We start from the raw sequence: 18,551 nt of genomic DNA on the forward strand, positions 1-18,551 counted from the left end.
ATCTGTGCTTTATACAAAAATAGTAAGATCTTTTTCATTTTCCCCTTCCAAGAATCAATTTTCTCTCCCTTGGGAGCAATAATTGCCCCCACCCTTGACCATGTCAGATGTAGACAGACTGAAAGTATATAAGGGGTTAGACTCTTCTCCTTCCTCCTGGTGCCAGGGCGCTTCCACACTGAGAAATTCCAGGGTTAGAAAGAAAGGTGCAGAGGGAAATCCTTCTAAAAGGTGTAGAGCCAGGAATCAGCCTCATGGGGCTCAGGGGGACAGGCCCCGAGGCTGGGTGGGGGGCGGGCCGCCAGGAATCACCCTGCTTTCTGGGATTCGGAAGCCAGCATCACTTGTGGTAGCTGTCACTGCTTGTGCGTTTATCCTTTCAGCAGTTATCGAGCACCTCCTGTGTATCATAGGCCTTGTCTGGGCATAGGAGTTGCTGCAGTGGATGAGGCTGGGTCCCCACCTTCAAGGAGCACAGTTTAAAGAGACAGGAGGAAAACCTAAGTGGTGGAGAGGGGCCGCATGGAGGCTGTGGGGCTCATACCTTGAAGCCCAGGCCAAGAGGAGACACAGAAGAGTTGGGGCCGGGGTATACTTTCTGGGGCCGGGCGCTGCATTTTACAGTTAGAGCGGCTGAGGGGACCGGAGGCAGAGGAGGCCGGCACTCTTCTGGAGGTGAGAGGAGATTTAGAAAGTCCACCTGAGCTGCTGTGTGCAGGTTGGTGGAAAAGGAGGAGACCGGAGCCTGCACGGAGTGTGGTGGGAGGCAGTCATCCTGCAGGGGCAGCAGGGCACCTAATTAGTTGGTCCTGGTGGGTAGAACCCACAGGACCTGGGCTGGATTGAATGAAGGAGTCGGGGACGACATGGCAGGAGTCAGGCCCAGCTTCCAGTTTCTGGCTCGGGCCTGGGACACTGGAGGCGTCCCCACTGAGAGCAGAGCTTGGGAGAGGAACGGGTTTGGAAAGGGAGATCATACGTTGTAATGCGGGCATATTGAACTTGAGTTGCGTGTCGGACATGGAGGCCAAGAGGTGTGTAGTCTTGGGCAAGTTACTCAGCCTCTCTGGGCCTCCTTTTTCTCTTTTGTAAAATTTCCTACCATTTGTGTTGCTGTGAATATTCAATGAAATAAAACACATACATTGCTGAGAACAGTGCTTGGCACAGATAAGTGCTCATGAAACAAGTTGCCTGTAGAGTCTGTGGTGCAGGGAAGGGCCGGGGTGGAGACTGAAGAGCTGTGGCTCTGGGGCTGGGGCCACGGAACAGTGAAGGGGGGACAGTGCGGGGGTCAGCGAGCAGGGCCCTGGGTGCGCAGCTGGGAGGTGGCGCCGAGGGGTGGAGTAGGCACCCCAAGAGGTTTGGCGAAGGAGGGGGCGCTGGAACGACCCGTGTCCAGCCACGTGGGAATACAGTAAGGCACCGCAGCCACCCGCCACAGCACAGATAAAGCCTGGAGGCATAAAAAGCAACGCAGGAGACTGTATACAGTAAGACACTGGGTACGCTGTTGACAAACAAGCAGAGAGGTAACATATTCTTCAGGCAAACAGATGTGATAAAACTACGTAGAAATAAATAAAGAAGGGCACACTCCCCCCCCCCCCCGGAGCTGCGTCTTCCCCTTCCCCCCTCCCCCACAGTGATCCCGGGAGCCGATACTTGCAACCAGGGGAGCAGAGGGCAGCAGCAGCGCGTCCCGGGCTGACCCCCGAGCCTGTCCCCAAGGCCCCCTTTTCTCTGACTTCGCAGTGAGCTGACAGCAGCGCCGCCTCGGCCCACTGCTTTTCATGACGTTTCTAGGCAGCCAAGGCGGCCCTGCCTGACGTCTCTCCAGTTGCCACTCTGGGCCTCGGTCCTTCCTTGTTTCACTGTCCCCAGCTTTAATGAACGTACTCTCGAAAAAGTCCTTTTTTCTTTTGAAGAGGGCAAATTATATTTATTGTTTACTGAATCCTTGTGTGAAAGGGTATCAAATGTGTAAACTGCTACCACTGTATTTATGATTTATAAACCTCATTAGTATTTGTAGAAGTGAGAATATGAACATGACTACCTGTTTAAAGGAAGAAAAGAAGAGATGATTCTTCCAGGGATATGAGGTCACAGAAATGGGAGATGAGATGGGGAGGAGCATGGGCGTGGTGCAAGCTATTCATAATCTTCCAGTTTTGGAGTTGGGGGAAAATTTACGGGTTTGTTATATGATTGCGCTTTATAACATATAACTGTGATATATACTTGCATGTATCATATATTTTAAAAGGTGAAGAAGAAATAGCTGTAGCATGAGAACAGGGGTGGGAAGATGGAGGGTTGGAACCTGCTGAGATTACGGGGTCTGGGGAGAGGGGAGAGGGTTGAGCCTGAATTCTGTGCTGGGGGAGCTCGGCCAGGGAACCAGGCCCGGGAGTGACCAGGGAAGGGCCCACGGCTGGAGGTCCCAGCAGCTGCGTTTCTCTGTGACCCCGGACAAGCCCGTCTTGTCCTCTTTCTCAGCCTCGGTGGCTCTGTGAACACGAAGAGGGCGTCCTTTCTAATTCCTGGTGTTTCAGAACAGCACAGTCATAGGAGGACCGTGCTGTTCACAGTGCTCAGTCACAGGTGGGGGAGGCAGGTATGGGCTCCAGGGCTGCGCCCCTCTGTCCTCACTGACTACTTCGCCCTCTGCCATCCTCATGTCTCTGGAAGGTGGCCTTGGTGCCCTGGCAGCCAGCAGGTCACTCCAGAAGCCCTGCCTGCAGGCCACTGTGCCGTCACAGACCTGCACTAGGCCCGTTACCCATAACACCCTGCAGGCTACACGAGCCCTGACCCCGGTCACAGAGCATATCTACACGCAGAACACAGACCCCTTCCACTGTCTTCACAGACACTGGCTGAAAGCCGACAACACGCCAGACACCATCCCAGTGCCGAGGGTTCAGACACAGAGAAGACACACGAAAGGCCTTGTTCTCACGGAGCTGACATTCTGGGCGAAACATGTGGTGTGTTAGTGATACGTGCTAAGGAGGAAAAGCAGGGAAGAGGGATGGTAAGTGTGTGGGGTGTGAAGACAGAGGCCTCACTGAGAGGTGACTGTGAGTAAAGACCCGCAGGGGGTGAGGGAGTGAGTCATGTGGGTGCCTGGGGGGGAAGCACAGCAGGCTGAGGAAGCGGCCAGTGCTAAGGTCCTGAGTGGGAACACGGAGGAGCCGTCGCTGGAACAGAAGGACGGAGGGGACAGTGGGAGAAGGCGGGTTCGGACAGTGGAAGGGTAGGGCGAACTGAGACCAGGCATGCGGAGAGGTGAGATCAAGGCTTGGGGCAGAGGGTGAGGGGGTCTCTGCGGGGGGGAGGCAGGTCTCACTACAGGAAGGGGGGAGGGAGGGAGGCAAAAGGAAGGGGCTGGAGGCTCAGCGGTGGGGTCAGAGGCTGAGAGGAGACTCACAGCTCACAGCCAGGCCTACTCTGGCCCACAGATGATGCCAATAAACCTAGGGTTGCACGTTTGAGTCCTCCGGACACCCAACCACACCCCTGCTGACCCATAAGGAGGATTCCTCAGATGAAAGCTACAACAGGTCTCTAGGACAGCCCTGCCAAGGCCAGCAAAAATGTTTCTGCCCTCCCCTGGTCCCACATTCCCCTACCTGTGTCCTGGCTTCTGGTCCCAGGTTAAGGGGTATTAGAGAGAAAATTATCTGAGGGGGGCCCAATGGTAGGACTAGGGAGACCGGATAGGTGTGGACCCACCAGGAAACACCTTGGAGGTTGGACATGCTGAATCGTAGCTACTTGTGGGATACCCAGGGAAAGACATGGGCCTGGGCTAGAGAGATTTTAAGCCCAGGGTGGCATTCGAAGGAGCACCCATGTTTCAGGGATAGTTAAAGGGGAGGAGGCAGCCAAGTTCCATCATCTCCCCAGGCCCTAGAGTCTGAATATTCTGGGGCCTCAGGACGTTCAGATGGCTCAGGGCAGGTAAGAGAAGCCCACACTCTCCTAGGACACCTGGAGGAAAAATCCAGAGACCACCCCACGACTCCCTGCAGCTTCAGCCCCCAGCGCTGGCTTGGGAAGCTTGGACTCCTGGCCTGTGCTCAGCTCCCTGCCCTCCAGATGATAGAGAGCCCAGGATACAGTCCTTGGACCTTTTCTCTTCCACCACCTACAGCCCAACATGGTTTCACCAGCCACCAAATACCACTCTATTCCAACAGCTCCCCAAACTAGATTTCCATCCCAATTCTGTTTCTGGACTTTGGACTCCCGCGTACAACCACCTGGACAGATTTTCACCCCCCACCAAGCCTGCTCTTCCCACACTCCTGTCTCAGCGAATGGCCAATTCATCTTCCCATTGCTCAGGCCAAAAACTCTGTAGTCATCATCCCTGACTCCTCTCTCTCTCACACCCTACACTGCAGCTATCAGCAAATCCTATAGGTGTTAACCTGCAAAACGTACCTGGAACCCAACCACTTCCCACCACGCCGGGTTTGAGTCACTGTCGCCTCTCTCTTGGAGTGTAGCTGTGGTTTGCTGGCTGGTCTCCCAGCCTCTCCCCTCGCTCTGAATCAGCTCTACAGCTGCTGGAGCGATCCTTTCAGAAAGTGAGCCATCACCTAACATTCACTCCTCTGCCTTTCAGCCTTCCAGCAGCCTTGGGGCCCCTGCTACTCTCTCCCTTCCTTTCTCCTGCAGCCTGATGGCTGTTTCTCCTTCATGGTGTGCAGAATGTTTCCTCCATTGAGCCTTTGTCATGGCTGTGCCCTCTGCCTGGACGTTCTTCCTTCGGATACCTGCATGGTTCATGCTCCCCCCATCCCCCATGCTTACACTGTATATCAACTAGTAGAGAAAGTGTTTTAAAAAGTGAAAAGGTGATAGATACATTTAAAAGATAATGGTCATGAACACTTCTAAAAAGTTTTAAATTGAGAGTTTTCCTGCCCTGGCTGGCATAGCTCAATGGATTGAAGATGGGCCTGCGAACAAAACGATCGTGGTTCAATTCTCAGGGCACATGCCTGGGTTGTGGGCCAGTTCCCAGCAGGGGACACATGAGAGGCAACTGTACACTGATATTTCTCTCCCTCTCTCCTTCCCTTCCCCTCTAAAGATAAGTAAATTAAAATCTTTAAAAAAAAAGTTTTCCTGATGCAAAGTATACGCTCCCCGACCCCATCCCTAGGTTTCCTGTTTCAGGATACATACTGCCCCCTTGTGGCCACTCATCTTTGGGGGCTGCTGGTGTTCTCTGATTTGGTAGAGTATGAGCTTTCCTACTTATTTTGACCTCACGGGCCGTGCAATCCCAGGGACTCCAGCGTGAGCTCCGTGAGTCGCTGTTGCTCTGACCGCGTAGTGGAGAACACAGGTTTTGAGTGAGACCTAGTAGGAGTATCAGCTCCCCAATTGTTAACTGAATGATCTCGGGTCGGACCTAACCTCCAACCACCAGCTTCCCCACTAGTGAAGTGGGGCTACTAAGAATAACTGTTTCATGGGGCTTTGAGGAGAAGATGAGCACAGTGCATGGCACGCAGTAAGAGGTCAGGAGAGATACTTGGGAAAGAGTGGGCATGTGGAGACTTCTGACTCCCTCACCCACGTGGCAGGCTCAGGGTGGGTGAGGGTGGAGTATGGGGGTGGTGACTGAAAGCCCCAGCCCCTATCAGAGCAACTCCAGGACAGCTGTTCCTTCCCCCTAAGTGAGCTACCTCCCTCAGAGAGTTCTGGGACAGGCTCCAGAGGCCTGACTGTGCTACCCGCCCCCCCCCAATGGTTCGGGGCAATGCACGAGCAGACACTGTTACCCATTAACAGAGAGGAGAGCAATGGCCAGACACTGGAAGCAAACTGCACGGCCACAGAAAGAGCTGAGGCAGCACTGGGCATATCCTAGCAGCTCAGCTGGGTTCTCTGCACCCAGGACCCAGGAGGCTGTGTGTGCAGCATGAAGCCTGGGGTCAGAGCATCCTGGGCCTTGAGACGGACACCTAGGCAATTCTGTTTGGGGAAGACGGTGCACCTTATCCCGAGGATGCAGGCCTCTCCGGGCCTAGGGCAGCTCTGGGTTGGGAACCCAAGGCCTGGATGCCAGTCCTGGCTTGGCGCACAGGAGTGTGGCTCCTTGGAGCCTTGTTCCTTGTCTGGGCCTTGGTACACTGGGGTTGGATTGGCTTAAGGGAATGCTTTTGGGAATTGTGAGCTCAAAGACCCATGACAGGTATCTGTGCTGAGGCCAGAGGGGAGTTTGGGAGAATTTCCCCGATGCGTGTGACAGAAGGCAGGTCTGAGGTGAAGCTCTGGCCCAGTGTTGGAAGAGGTGGCACAGTGGTAGGTCCTCCCCACACCTAAATCTCAACACCTTCTGTCTGAGCACCTCCCGCCCCTGATACCTGTCCCAGGCCTGTCCAGGACACCATCCAGAGCCGCTTCACACAGACCTGCAATCTGGAGGGCTGCTTTCATTTTCAGCCCTGCACACAGCCCTGCTCCGCACACCAGGCTGGCACCAGTGTTGAGTCAGCCCTGCCTGAGGCAATTCCAGAGGTTAAGAACTTGGTCTCTGGAAAGCTCTGGCCCCACAAACTCCTGCTGAAAAGTGTGGGGCTGGAACACGGAGTGAAGATACCACCTAATACTTGGTGGGCCACAAACTGGAGTCCTGGTGCTCACCGCTCCCTCCGTGTGTGGGGTGGAGGGGGAGGGGTGTCTTTTCCTTTAGTCCACATTCACCCAGAGCTTTGCTCAGGCCACTGCTCGCTGGAGAATGAGACGCAGCTTCCTTTTGCTGAGGGGGGGGTCTGGGGTCCCCTTGGTGCTGAGGGGGTGGCTAGCTCTCTGCTGATCCCTGCACCCTAGCCTACCTCATGATTTCCTGAAATCTCTTCCCTCTTTGCACAACAACTCCCACTACTCTGATCTTCTCCTTTGGGTCTCTCCCAGATCTTGGCTGGGCCTCTTACCTGTTAGTCCCCCAGTCCCTGGGCAACCTAAGTTCACGGCCACATGCAGCCTGCTGTTGTTTTGTACAACCCACATGCTAAGAATAGTTTTCACATTTTTAAAAGGTTTGGCAAAATAAAAAGTTTTTTGTGATGTAAAAATTACATGAAATTCTGAATTCAGTATCTATAAAATTGTTATCAGAACAGAGTTGTGCTCATTCAATTGTGTGTTGTCTGCGGCTGCTTCTACACCACACTGGCAGCTGGCTGCTGCAAGATTCACAAAGCCTGAAATACTACCTGGCTCCTTACAGGAAGGTTTGCTGCCTCCTGCTCTAGATCGTACATCCAGGCCAGCCGCTCTCGGCTTAGGATCCTTCGGCGGCTCCCCATGGCTCTCAAGCTGACCTGTCTACCTCTCCAGCTTCATCCCTTGTCCTTCCAGTTGTCTGTTCATTCTGAAGGCCCCTTCCTTCCTCATACCCACCACAAGCCACACCCCCGGCTTGTCTCACGCCTTGTACCTCCACATGGCAGGCCTCTTGCCTCCCAATAGCAGCCTGCTGTCTCCAGACTCAGCTCAAATGCTTCCTCCTGTTGCCCTTCCCCAAGCACCAGCTAACCCAGTCCTTGTACGCTTGCCTCTTCAGCTTTTAACAGGACCAATGACCTCTTTGTGCTGGTAGGCAACCAGTTCCCTACTGGATCAGGTGTGTGGCCCGTACTGGATCAGTAACTAAAAAGCAGGCCACAACTGCTCCCCACTGCTCGGCCCTAGTACAAGGGTGGTGCTGAGCCTTCACCTGAAGAGGACGGTGTAGCATCCTAACCTTTTACTTGGCTAGTATTATGGAGGAACACGATGCCTGCATATTTTCCAGATATCAAGTATAATTTTTATAAACTTCAATACCTATGATAGATCAGGCACCCCTACGTGTTACCTCATTTAGTCCTTACCACCACCCTGGTGAGGTAGTTTGATAACCTCCATTCCACCAAGTGGCAGGTTGTCACATGGCAGAGCTGGAACCTGAAGTCAAGTTTCCTGCCTCCTGCTGATTCCGAGATGCTCTCAGCATACAGTTCACCCACTGGACCACTGATTGAGGGAAGTAACAGATGCGTGTGGGCCTCTTAACCATTGCCCCTGTGCTGAACGGGCCCAGACAAGGTGGCTTTGTAGTTCATCCGTTCCCTCCAGTTATTTATTCCACTGCCGTACCTGATGCCTTTCAAGGTGGATTGTCTGGGCCAGGACCAAAGGGTGGCCCTACTCTATGAAAATTAAGTGTGGGTTTTGTGAAACAATTTCTTGAATCTCCTGCTACTTCTGGGGCTTGGGGCTTGTTCTGGAGCAGAAGGAAGTTGCTGGAAGTTTGGCCCCCGTGCTAGAGGGCCAAACTAATGTAACTGGTGAGGCACCTGCCTTAAAGAAGCCCGAAGAATGCCTCCAGTGGGTTGCTGAGAGAAGCACCGGGCTGTCCACATACTTTTTTGACTATTCAAACAGAAGCCCAGCACTCGGAGATAGGGCGAGCCCGTGCGGCTGCTGCAGGCCTGGAGAAAGCAACACAGGGAAAGTCCGTTTACCTGAGACTCTCTCTCAACCAGAGAGAAGGTGCTGGGGCTACACTGGTCATACTTAGAGGCCACAGTGTAAACCTGGCACATGGAGCTTGCTCTATGTCCTCTCCCACCATGGCAATGGCTAAAGGTGACTGTCACCTGACAGGCTCCGTGATGTGGCACGAGCTGCTCCATGGACTCCAGAAAACGGAATTCTGTAAGGCCACCCAACCCCTCTGCTAGGTCTAGAACTAACGGTGCTGAGAACCACTGAAGTAAGTTCAGCCAGACAGGTCTATGCGAGTTTTTGGCAAAAGACTCAGGTAAGATAGCTGGGTTCAACGCAACACGTGGGATTCCAGATCTGGTGTACCAATTCGACGTTTGGTATTTCAGACCGAGAGGTTTGCTTGTGCCTTTCCAAAGACTGATCAGTCTGGATGAGGAGAGGGAGGTGTACCTGATGTGGCAGGCATTTTCAGGAGGATGGGTAACTGGGGCAACTGAAGCTATGACCAAGCGCCATAAAGCCAGTTTCGGGCTAAAATTCTGGTTTGTCCAAACCACGTCCAATGTCCCCCTGCAGCCCCAAGCAATCACAGGGAGAGTGTGAGGAGCCTATGCAAACACACGACTGAGTTACCAGTGACCGTGCAGTCAACACCTGGCCACACAGAGACGCGTCGTATAGAGAGGGACTAGAGGACGGGATTTCTGACACACTCATGCCTTGGACACATCGATATAAGTAAGACAGCATGTGAGGCTGTGAGTCCACCAGGAAGTTGGGAACAAGCATGATTTATCTGCTGGCAAACGAGTCTCCACCACACCCAATCATTCTGTCATCTAAGTGCATCCTGAGCTTCTCAGTCCTGGACGTCAAAGTAGTCAATTACAGGCTCCTTGGTTATTTTCTGTAAGTTATTGCTCCCAGGGTTCCTGAAAAGCAAAGAAAGAATGATCTATCTTTTCTTTTTGTGGTAAACAGATTCAGGTCTTTAGAAAGTTCAGGATTGGCTGACTCATCATTGATGAAGCTTTGATAAGGTAGTGGGGTCTGCATGAGCTGAAAACTGCTGAAATTTGGTGATGGGCACACAGGGGTTCATTATATTAACATTATTTTCTTTACTCCAAAAATTTTCCACAATACAGCTTCAAACAAAAATAAAGCAAGCAAAGGAGAAAAAAGACAGCATGGCATAAACAGGCTGATGACTACCCATGGTTATGTCCGGGTGGTTCTGGACACTCCACCCACTTCCCAGACCACTGTCCATGTAGACAGGCAACCTGCACTGACGGGAGTCCAGGCTGCCTGCTTCCCAGGGATGATCAGGGCCGACACCGGGGAGCTAAACGGCCTCGACGCTCCTGCCGGAGCTGTGTCCGGTGGACAACAATGCACTGCTCAATCTGGTCCCAGGGGTTTTGTGTAGGGGGAACTGTCAGGCCTTCCACGTGGAGGGCCACAACAGGAGCAGGGGCCCTGCCATTTCAAGCAGATTTCAGCAGTGCTGCTCCAACACAGTAGGGCAGCCAGCTTCCCTCCTGGCAAGGGAGAGGTGGGGAAGGACGAACGGTGTTCCTGCCCTGCCCCTGCCTGAGAAAACGCCTGGCAAGCGTGCTGCTGCTTGCCAGTGTGGTTTCTCTTCTCTTTAAACCATGAATACCTGTGTTTGTTGTGAAAATGACTCAAATCATATGGAAGTACAGCAAAACATGAAAGTCCCCCTCTTTACTGCCAAATTCGCTTCCAATCCCGCTTTCGCCCAGAATAACTATTGTGAACCACACGAGGCTCCTAAATCAGCTGGTGTGACCAGCTGAACCCACTCCCCAGGGACTCCATCTACACCACGGATACTATGTCCAGGGACTGCTCCCCCCAAGAGTGAGTGAGTGGGCATAACAAGCATCAAACTGGGACCCCACCGGCATGACAAATGTGTCTGACGCCCAGTCAAACCTTATATATTTGAGCACAGTCCCCTAAGGCTCACTGCGGAAGGCCATTAATGGCTGGTGCAGCCCAACAGTTCAGACCTGCCGGCTGTTCTGAACAGACAGGGCCCCTTGGACAGCAGCTGAAGAATCCTTACTTGTCTGACTGTTGTCTGTGATGAGGAATAGGTGGTGGAGGCCGTGACTGCATTTCCTTTTCAAGTACCCCTGTCAGCGTGGTAGGAGGACAAATGGACTTCCCCCTGATGGAAGTTAGAACACAAAACAAAAAAGAGAATTGTTGTGGACACAGGCAGATAGCTGGGTATCTGTCTGCGACTCCAGCGCTATGATGCTACTGAGCCTCACTCTCTTGACATGACCTGTCTCCACTTGGGCGTGGCCCCCTTCATTTAGCCCTCGTCCCTGTCACCCGGCTCTGCTGGGACTGTTACCTGCTTTTTCTCACACATGTGTTTTCTTCGATGAGAAGTTCTTGCTATTCTCTCAGGTTCTGATGGTGATCCTAAGTCCTCCCTGCCCCTCCTGTCTCTCAAGTTACTGTCCCAGTTTCCTCCGAAGGCAAACACTGTTCACAGGGAATGCCTTGACTCACAGTCCGGCATTCTTTCTGTTTCCATCATGCCAGCACGGAAGGGCAAAAGGGACAGGGTCGATGGGCAGGTACCCAACCCAGGCCCTCAGGGTCTGTTCCCTCAGCCCCAGGAATGCTGCCCCCGTGACTGATGTGAATCTGAGCAGAGAGAGGCTGTGCAGTCTGGTGTGGACCTTTCGATCGTCTCAGAATGGCTGCCCCAGAAGCTGACTTTCCAACTAGTTTTCTAGTGGAGGAAGTAGGGAAAGCGAATACTGACAGACTCTGCTACCCAGGTCCAGTGTGCACCACCACGCAGTCCCTCCTGTGATGGCGAGATCAACCCACCTGACTGCAGTGACCACAACGTTGCGCTTCGGTTCACTGTCGTAGCTCACGCTCTCTAGGCCGTACACTTGGGCCAGGTCGTGGATGATCCGGCGGTGGTCTCTGTTCATGGGAGGGAAGCAGTGGCTCTTCTTACTATTCTTTCCCTGGATTAAGGGAAAAGAGAATGATTGATAAAATCACCTTGAAAAGAGCATATGCTTACAAAGGTCCTTCCCCCAACCACAAAAGCCTGGGTCAGGAAGAGGTGACAGTGTTAGAGGCCTCCAGTGAACAGCACTTCACTGACTGACTGCCAAGCAAGCTTAGCGGTTTGGGAGGACGAGGGCTGCTGCACTTCTCCGGCTTGTGAGCCCTGCAGAGGCAGCTGGCCAGGGTTAGGGACAGAGGGTAAATGAACTAAGACTGACACTGACAGTGAGTGGTTCCTCCTGAGAGGGCTGTAAGTGAGAGTCCCAAGAAATGACTAAATTTAAGACTTACAAAACAAGAAAACCTCGCTTCCTATAAAAGCAGGTTCTGCACTAAAAATGAATGTGCAAAATACAGACACACAGGCAGAAAAACACCTTTGCTCAGGTGTCCTAGTTAGGAGAGAAACACTGATTCTGTTTGTTCCTTTGTGTTAGTGTCCTGCTGGGAAATGGGAATGAAGGGAGGAAGGGAAGGGGCAAGAGAGATGGTGGGAAGGAAACCCTTCATTACGTAGGAAGCTGAAGCAGCAGCTCAACCTCACTCGGAGTCCCCGCTGAATGAAGAGGGAGCCACCGTGCGGCTGGCTGCTTCTGACTACAAGGCTTTCTTTTTTGCTTAAAGCTACTCCTCAACAGCACCAGCTGCCTCCAGGGCAGAGGCCCCTCTCTCTTGTTGAGAACGCTGAAGGAGTCTGTGCCACTGCCCTTCAAGTCTAGTCACTGACCTTTTAAACTTTACCCAAGGGCAGTGTGTGCTGTGGTACAACAGCCCTTCAGAGATCTGAGGTCCCAGCATGTCTCCTAATTATTTCACACATTCATTCTGCTATCACTATTGAAACCCTTCACCTGAGTTTCTTCACCCATTCTCAGGCACTGAGCTAGGATTTTTATTTACATGTAATTTGACTATAGATAGCTTTCCCAAACCAGGACAGGGCTTCTGCAGATAGTATTAAGGCTGGGCTTTGGGGAAATATAAGGGTCCTCAAAAAGAACTTTTTCCTACAACTACTCTACACCACCAGTGTTCTGGGAATTGATTTTTTATTAAGCTGGCCTTAGAGACATGTCCAATTGGGTGTTTTGACTTCAACCTTGTTCACAGCTTCCACAAGGGCTTCCATTTCCTTCTCAACGTCACCGACAAACTTCAAGTCCTTCCTGAAATGAAAAATCACTAGTTACCTTCATGTGTTCCTGCTCTTTGAAAATCCCTCCTGCCCCCCACCCCCCGCCCCACCTGAGAAGTGCAGACAGTGGACAATGTGGGCAGAAAACTGAGAGGTCAGGGACTGTCAGGTAACAGAACACTGACCATCCCCAAACAAACAAAGAGAAAACAGTACGAGAAAGGACAAGATGGAAGGAGAAGTAGCCACTGGAGGGCCAGGAGACAGGTGGACGATCAGGGCCGTTACTGCCCAAATGAGGACCCCTGTCACTGAGACCTGGGTGGACAGAGGTGGGATTCGGCCAGAGAATTCAGGCTAGTCCAGCCCCAGGGAGACCCAAACTCCTACCATAGGGGCCCTTTCCCTCCTCCCCCAAGTTCAGTTCTTCATGGGAATAGTTCTGAGAAACTGAGAGAAGAGTTTTTTATTAAACATCATGTAATTTCTTGTAATAGATATATACACTTCAACTGGGTGAATTGTAGAGTACGTATTAGTTACGTCTTAAAAGACTAAACGTGCTTGTAAACTACAATTAGGAAACTAGGTAATAAGTTACATACCTGGCATCTTCTTTCAAACTGTCACTGTATTTTGATGCTGAAGAACGTACATTGAAAGGATCAGAATCATCGCTGATATGAAAGGCCTCTGCTAACCGCCTGAAAGTAAGAGAGAGGTATGTAAATAAAAGGAAACCTATCTTATAATAACAGAGGGCTCACCATGTCCTAAGTTCTCCTTCTTTTTAATCTCCACTCAAGGATATGTTTATTGATTAGAGAGAGAGAGAGAGAGAAAAACATTGATTGGTTGCTTCCCATTTGCACCCCAACTGGGGCTTTAAACTACAACCAAGGTATGTGCCCTGACCGGGAACTGAACCCATAACCTTTCGGTGTACAGGACGACACTCTGACCAACTGAAACACCCAGCCAGGGCATGTCCTAAGTTATTTATACTTAATGACCTCATTTCAGTAAACCTGATTTGGCACTCTAATTATTAAGGAAAGAATAACAACCTGAGACAAGATACGGTATTGTCTTTATGGAAGAAAATAAACAAGACAGGTCTGAGCAAGCCACAGGCTGACACTGGGGACTTGGAGTTTTCGGTGTAGGGCAGGCTGGGGGACTGAGAGCACTGGAAATGGTCAATGAGAAATGACATTCTCTGAGGTGTCTAAACATCAGATACATAAAGTATCTCTGAGGTACCTAAACATCAGATACTTAAAGTAACCCTATAAATATTGAAATTAGGATCACGCCTTGGCTGGGTGGCTCGGTTGGTTGGAGTGCCGTCCCGTACACCAAAAGGGCCGTGGGTTCCATTTCTGGTCAGGGTATACACCTTGGTTTCGGGTCTGACCCCTGGTCACGGTGCACGTGGGAGGCAACAGATCAATGTCTCTCTCTCAAATCAATAAATATGTCCCCAAGTGAGAATTAAAAATATAAGTAAATAAAAATTATACCACATATAGAAAGTCTGAAAAATAAAGAATTTCATGAGCAACATTAAGCAGTTCATTTTAGGACATTTCCTTTCAGATTTCCCCCCTATAAATACACTGTAATCAGAGTATATAAAACTTTCCATCTTCTCCTCCCCTATCATTATATGATTAGCATTTCTCACATTACTACTTGATTTTCACACATACTGTTTTAATAGCTGCATAATCCTCCAATTATGTATATGCCACAATTTACTTGAACATTCCTCATTTAGGTTTCTTTAACAGTTCTCCAGTTTCTCTCTATTATAAGTGACACAATTAATACCTTTGAGCAAAAAGCTTTTAGGATTATTTCTCTGGAAACTGTTTCCAGGTGTGGGATTACCTGGCTAAATGGCATGCAGCACAGACCCTCGGTCATCGCTGTCTAACTGGCCGCCACCGCTGCCCATCTGTGAGCTGACCCACAGTGGATGGATTTTACGGCACTGCACCAACACCCAGTTAATGTCTTACTTTCCTTTTTTAAAGATAGATAAAATTTGGCTTAGCACTTAGTGCAATTTTCATCTGCGCTGGGACAGGGGTCTCTTGCAAGGTTAATGCACTTAACAATCTGTTGACTATTGCTAGACTTTCCAATTTTCCAAGAAAAGCTTAATTTTCAAATTTTCAAGAGAATTCCCAGGGGGAGATTTTTTGATTAGTCAGCCACTAATTCAAATTTAAACACCAATAATATACATCTGCGGGAAAATCTGGCTTGCCAGTTTTTCATCTGCAGTGAAGTATATACTGCAACTTCAGATGGCATTTTTCTTTTAGATTTGCATTCCTTTCTTTCCTCTTAGGTCAGTGGGTATTTAAGAAGGAGTATATAGTGAGAGTCATTATGTCATTGCTCTAAGACTGAGGAGAAATTGAAAAGGCTTTCAGAAAGAGAGAGCCAGTTTTAATCAATAAGTGACAGGTACTGAGCACCTACTGTGTGCTAGGCTTGTGCCAAGAGCTTTCTGTTTCATCCTTAGTTTTAATACTTTAATTCTCACAACTCTGGGAAGTAGGTACTATTATTGTCACCATTTCTATAGTTTTGGGTTTTTTTTAATCTTGCGGGTAGAGGAGATAAGATGGGAAGGAGGGAGGGAGGGAAAGAAAAACACTGACTTGTTGTTCCACTTACTGATGCATTTATTGGTTGCTTCTTGTATGTGCCCTGACTGGGACTGAACCTGCAACTCTGGCATATTGGGACCATGCTCTAAACAACTGAGCTGCTTGGCCAGGCCTCACAACTTTTAAAGAAAATCAAAGCTTAGAGAGAATCTGTGACTTGCCTAAGCTCACAGAGCTACGTTGTGATTTGTGAAGCGAGGCTTCAAATCCAGGCACTCTGACTCTAGAGCTCTGAGGCTCTACCTACGATACAATACTGTCTCTCAAACTACTAAAGGTCATCTCCATGTTTTTGGAGGCCTTCTGTGTTTTCACTACAGCATTTCTGAATACTCAGGACTCTTAGTTCACATTTTGCAGCTGAGAAGACTGTGACTGGTGGTTCTAAAGGGCAAGAGTTTTGAACAGCAGTTATTACAAAGTTACTACAGGGGCCAAACCAAGGGAAATTTGGGCAATGCTATGAACCATCATATTACCTTCTACACACGTAGCCACTTAAAGAGATATTGTTAACAACTGTTGAAAGTTCAACTTCAATGTAAAACAAGATTATACTCTGTCTGCATTTGTTTCTGTTTAACTTTTCATCTTGAAAAATTTTCAAAGTTACAGGAATATTATAATAAACTCCTATATACCCTTCATCTAAATGCCCCAATTATTAACATTTTACAGGGCTATCCTTTTTAATCAATCTTTGTTGGAACCAGAAAGACTGCTAGTCACTGAATAAATGCTGCTTAATCTGATAAGAGGTATCTAGCAAACATATTTATTGGTATTTCATTGGTAGTAAACATATTTAAAGCTTTCCCTATGAGACTGGGGGTAAGTCAGGAATATCGATCATCATCACCTTCCATTCAATATTTTACTGGAGGCCCTAGCCAGTGCAATAAGGCAAGAAAAAAAGTTAAAAATTGGAAAGAAATAAAAGTATAACCATTGTAATAAACTAGTGTTATTAGAAGAGGACATGATTGTATACATGCAAAATCTAAAAGTTATAAACTATTAGAAATAAGTAAATCTATGGGCCTCCTGCACTGATCCCCAACCTTGGATGCTCCCCAGGGCTCCAGCTATACCACCCTAACCCTCCTCCAGTGACCCGGCAGCCTTGGGTTCAGTGGATGTGGGCCCTGTCAGGGAGCTGTGCTTCCACAATGCCACAGGCATGATGGGGCCCCCCATGTCTGAGGGAGAGGAAGCCCCACAACCAGCTCTGGATGTGAGTACCGTGCCTGAAACTGAGGTGCATGTGGAAGCCTGGCTGGGAGCTGATTTTCTGTTGTCCCTGGGCCCACACACTTACATCTCAGTGACTTACAAAGGCAAAGCAAAGGCAGAGCTCTGGGGACCCAGCCACCATGGTGGCATGTGCAGTCTCCAAGACTGGGCTCCCAACTGATGACACCAGCCTTAGTATCTAATGTAAGCTGTCCACCTCACAGGTGATATGTGAGCTGAATCAATGCATAAAGGCTGTCCTTCAATCATAATAAACCCAATTCAAAGTTCAAAAAAAGAACAAAAGAAAGAAGTAAATTTAGTAAGGTTGTGAGTCCAGGGCAACAAACATTAACTATACTTCAAAGTGATCTGTAAATTAAATACCATCTCAATCAAAATCCCAGCAGGTTTTTTGGGGGGTAGATATTAATGAGCTAATTCTAAAATTTAAGTGGAAATGCAAAAGGCCAAGAATAGCTAAGACAATCTTGAAGAAACATGTTTGAAGAGATATACTTAGCAGATATTAAGACTTGTTATATTTGGCCCTGGCTGGTGTGGCTCAGTGGATTGAGTGCCAGCCTGCAAACTGAAAGGTTGCCAGTTTGACTCCTAGTAAAGGCACAGGCCTGAGTTGCAGGCTAGGTGCCCAGTTGGGGGCGTGCAAGAAGCAATTGATGGCTGTAGCTCTCACACATTAATGTTTCCCTTCCTCTCTTCCTCCCTTCCCCTCTCTCTTAAAAAATAGTATTACAGAGCACTGAACAAAGAACATCTTGACAAATGGTACTGGTCAAATGAGGATTTATACGGAAAAACACAGAATCACAAACTGTTCTCATCCTGTGCTCAACAACAACAACAACAACAAAATCAGTCCAGGTCAACTGCAGATCTAAATGTGAAAGGTAAAATAACTGAGCTTCTAGACAATAATGCAGAATGACATCATGACCTCAGAGAGACAAATATTTCTTAAACAGGACATAAAAGGCACTACTCACTAAGGAAAAGATTGATAACCTGGACTACCTTAATATCAGAAATTTCTGTTTATCAAGACATCATGAAGAGAGTGAAAAGTTAAAGGCACAAAGTATGAGAAAATACAATATTTAAAACCAACAAAGGACTCACATCCAAAATATATAAAGAACTCCTACTAATTAGTATGAAAAGAAAAGACAACGCAATTTAAAAATATGCAAAAGATTAAATAGGCACGTCACCAGAGAGACACCCAAACGGCCATTACACATACAAAAAGGGGCTCGACTTCACTGGTCATCAGGTCAATATAAGTTAAAAGCTCACTGACATCTATGAGAATGGACTAAAATGAAAAAGACTGATGTTTCCAAGTGCTAACGAAAGGGCAGAGCAGTGAGAACGATGGCCCTGCTGGTGCGAGTGCAACTCGGTCCAACCATTTTGGACACGGTGTGCAGAACTGACGAAAGCTGAACACATGCATGTCCTACTAATAAGCAATTCTACTCCTAAGTTTATGGCCAATGGAAATGAATACATACGCAGCAAAGCAAATATAAGAATGTTCTTACAGAGCATTATTTGTAATAGCCCAGATTAATTAATGTCTATTAATCACAGAAAAGAGAAACAGATTATGATACATTAAAATACGTGGGAATAAAAATGAACAAGGTGCTGCTAACTTGCCACAACAGGAATGAGCGTCACAAAGGTAAGGAAAGCGGCCAGGCAAAACTAATACAAACTATATGATTTCATCACTTATAGAAAGTTCAAAAACGGGCAATACTAATCTAAAGTGTGAGAAGTCAGGATAGAGGTTATAGCTTTGTGAAGTACAACAGAGGGTTCTGGTAATTTTCCATTTCTTGACCTGGTGGGGCTTATAACAACACTGTATTTACTTT

General features: G+C 48.8%; 1 protein-coding gene across 2 annotated transcripts in view; it reads right to left on the reverse strand.

The window, feature by feature from the left end:
- Window positions 1-8,716: 8,716 nt before the first annotated feature.
- The window catches only part of NFX1 (nuclear transcription factor, X-box binding 1), a 67,244-nt gene continuing 57,409 nt past the window's right edge, over window positions 8,717-18,551 (reverse strand). For both annotated transcript variants that reach the window (XM_037151606.2, XM_037151604.2), the window contains exons 20-24: window positions 13,336-13,434; window positions 12,695-12,761; window positions 11,404-11,549; window positions 10,619-10,723; window positions 8,717-9,455 (exon numbers count right to left, since the gene is read on the reverse strand). In XM_037151606.2, the coding sequence (XP_037007501.2) occupies window positions 9,383-9,455; window positions 10,619-10,723; window positions 11,404-11,549; window positions 12,695-12,761; window positions 13,336-13,434 (490 nt within the window). In that variant the 3' untranslated portion in view covers window positions 8,717-9,382. The remainder of the gene's footprint in view (window positions 9,456-10,618; window positions 10,724-11,403; window positions 11,550-12,694; window positions 12,762-13,335; window positions 13,435-18,551) is intronic.

This window comes from Artibeus jamaicensis, unplaced genomic scaffold, assembly GCF_021234435.1.
Source record: "Artibeus jamaicensis isolate MK-2021 breed Jamaican fruit bat unplaced genomic scaffold, CSHL_Jam_final scaffold_1964, whole genome shotgun sequence".
NCBI lineage: Eukaryota > Metazoa > Chordata > Mammalia > Chiroptera > Phyllostomidae > Artibeus > Artibeus jamaicensis.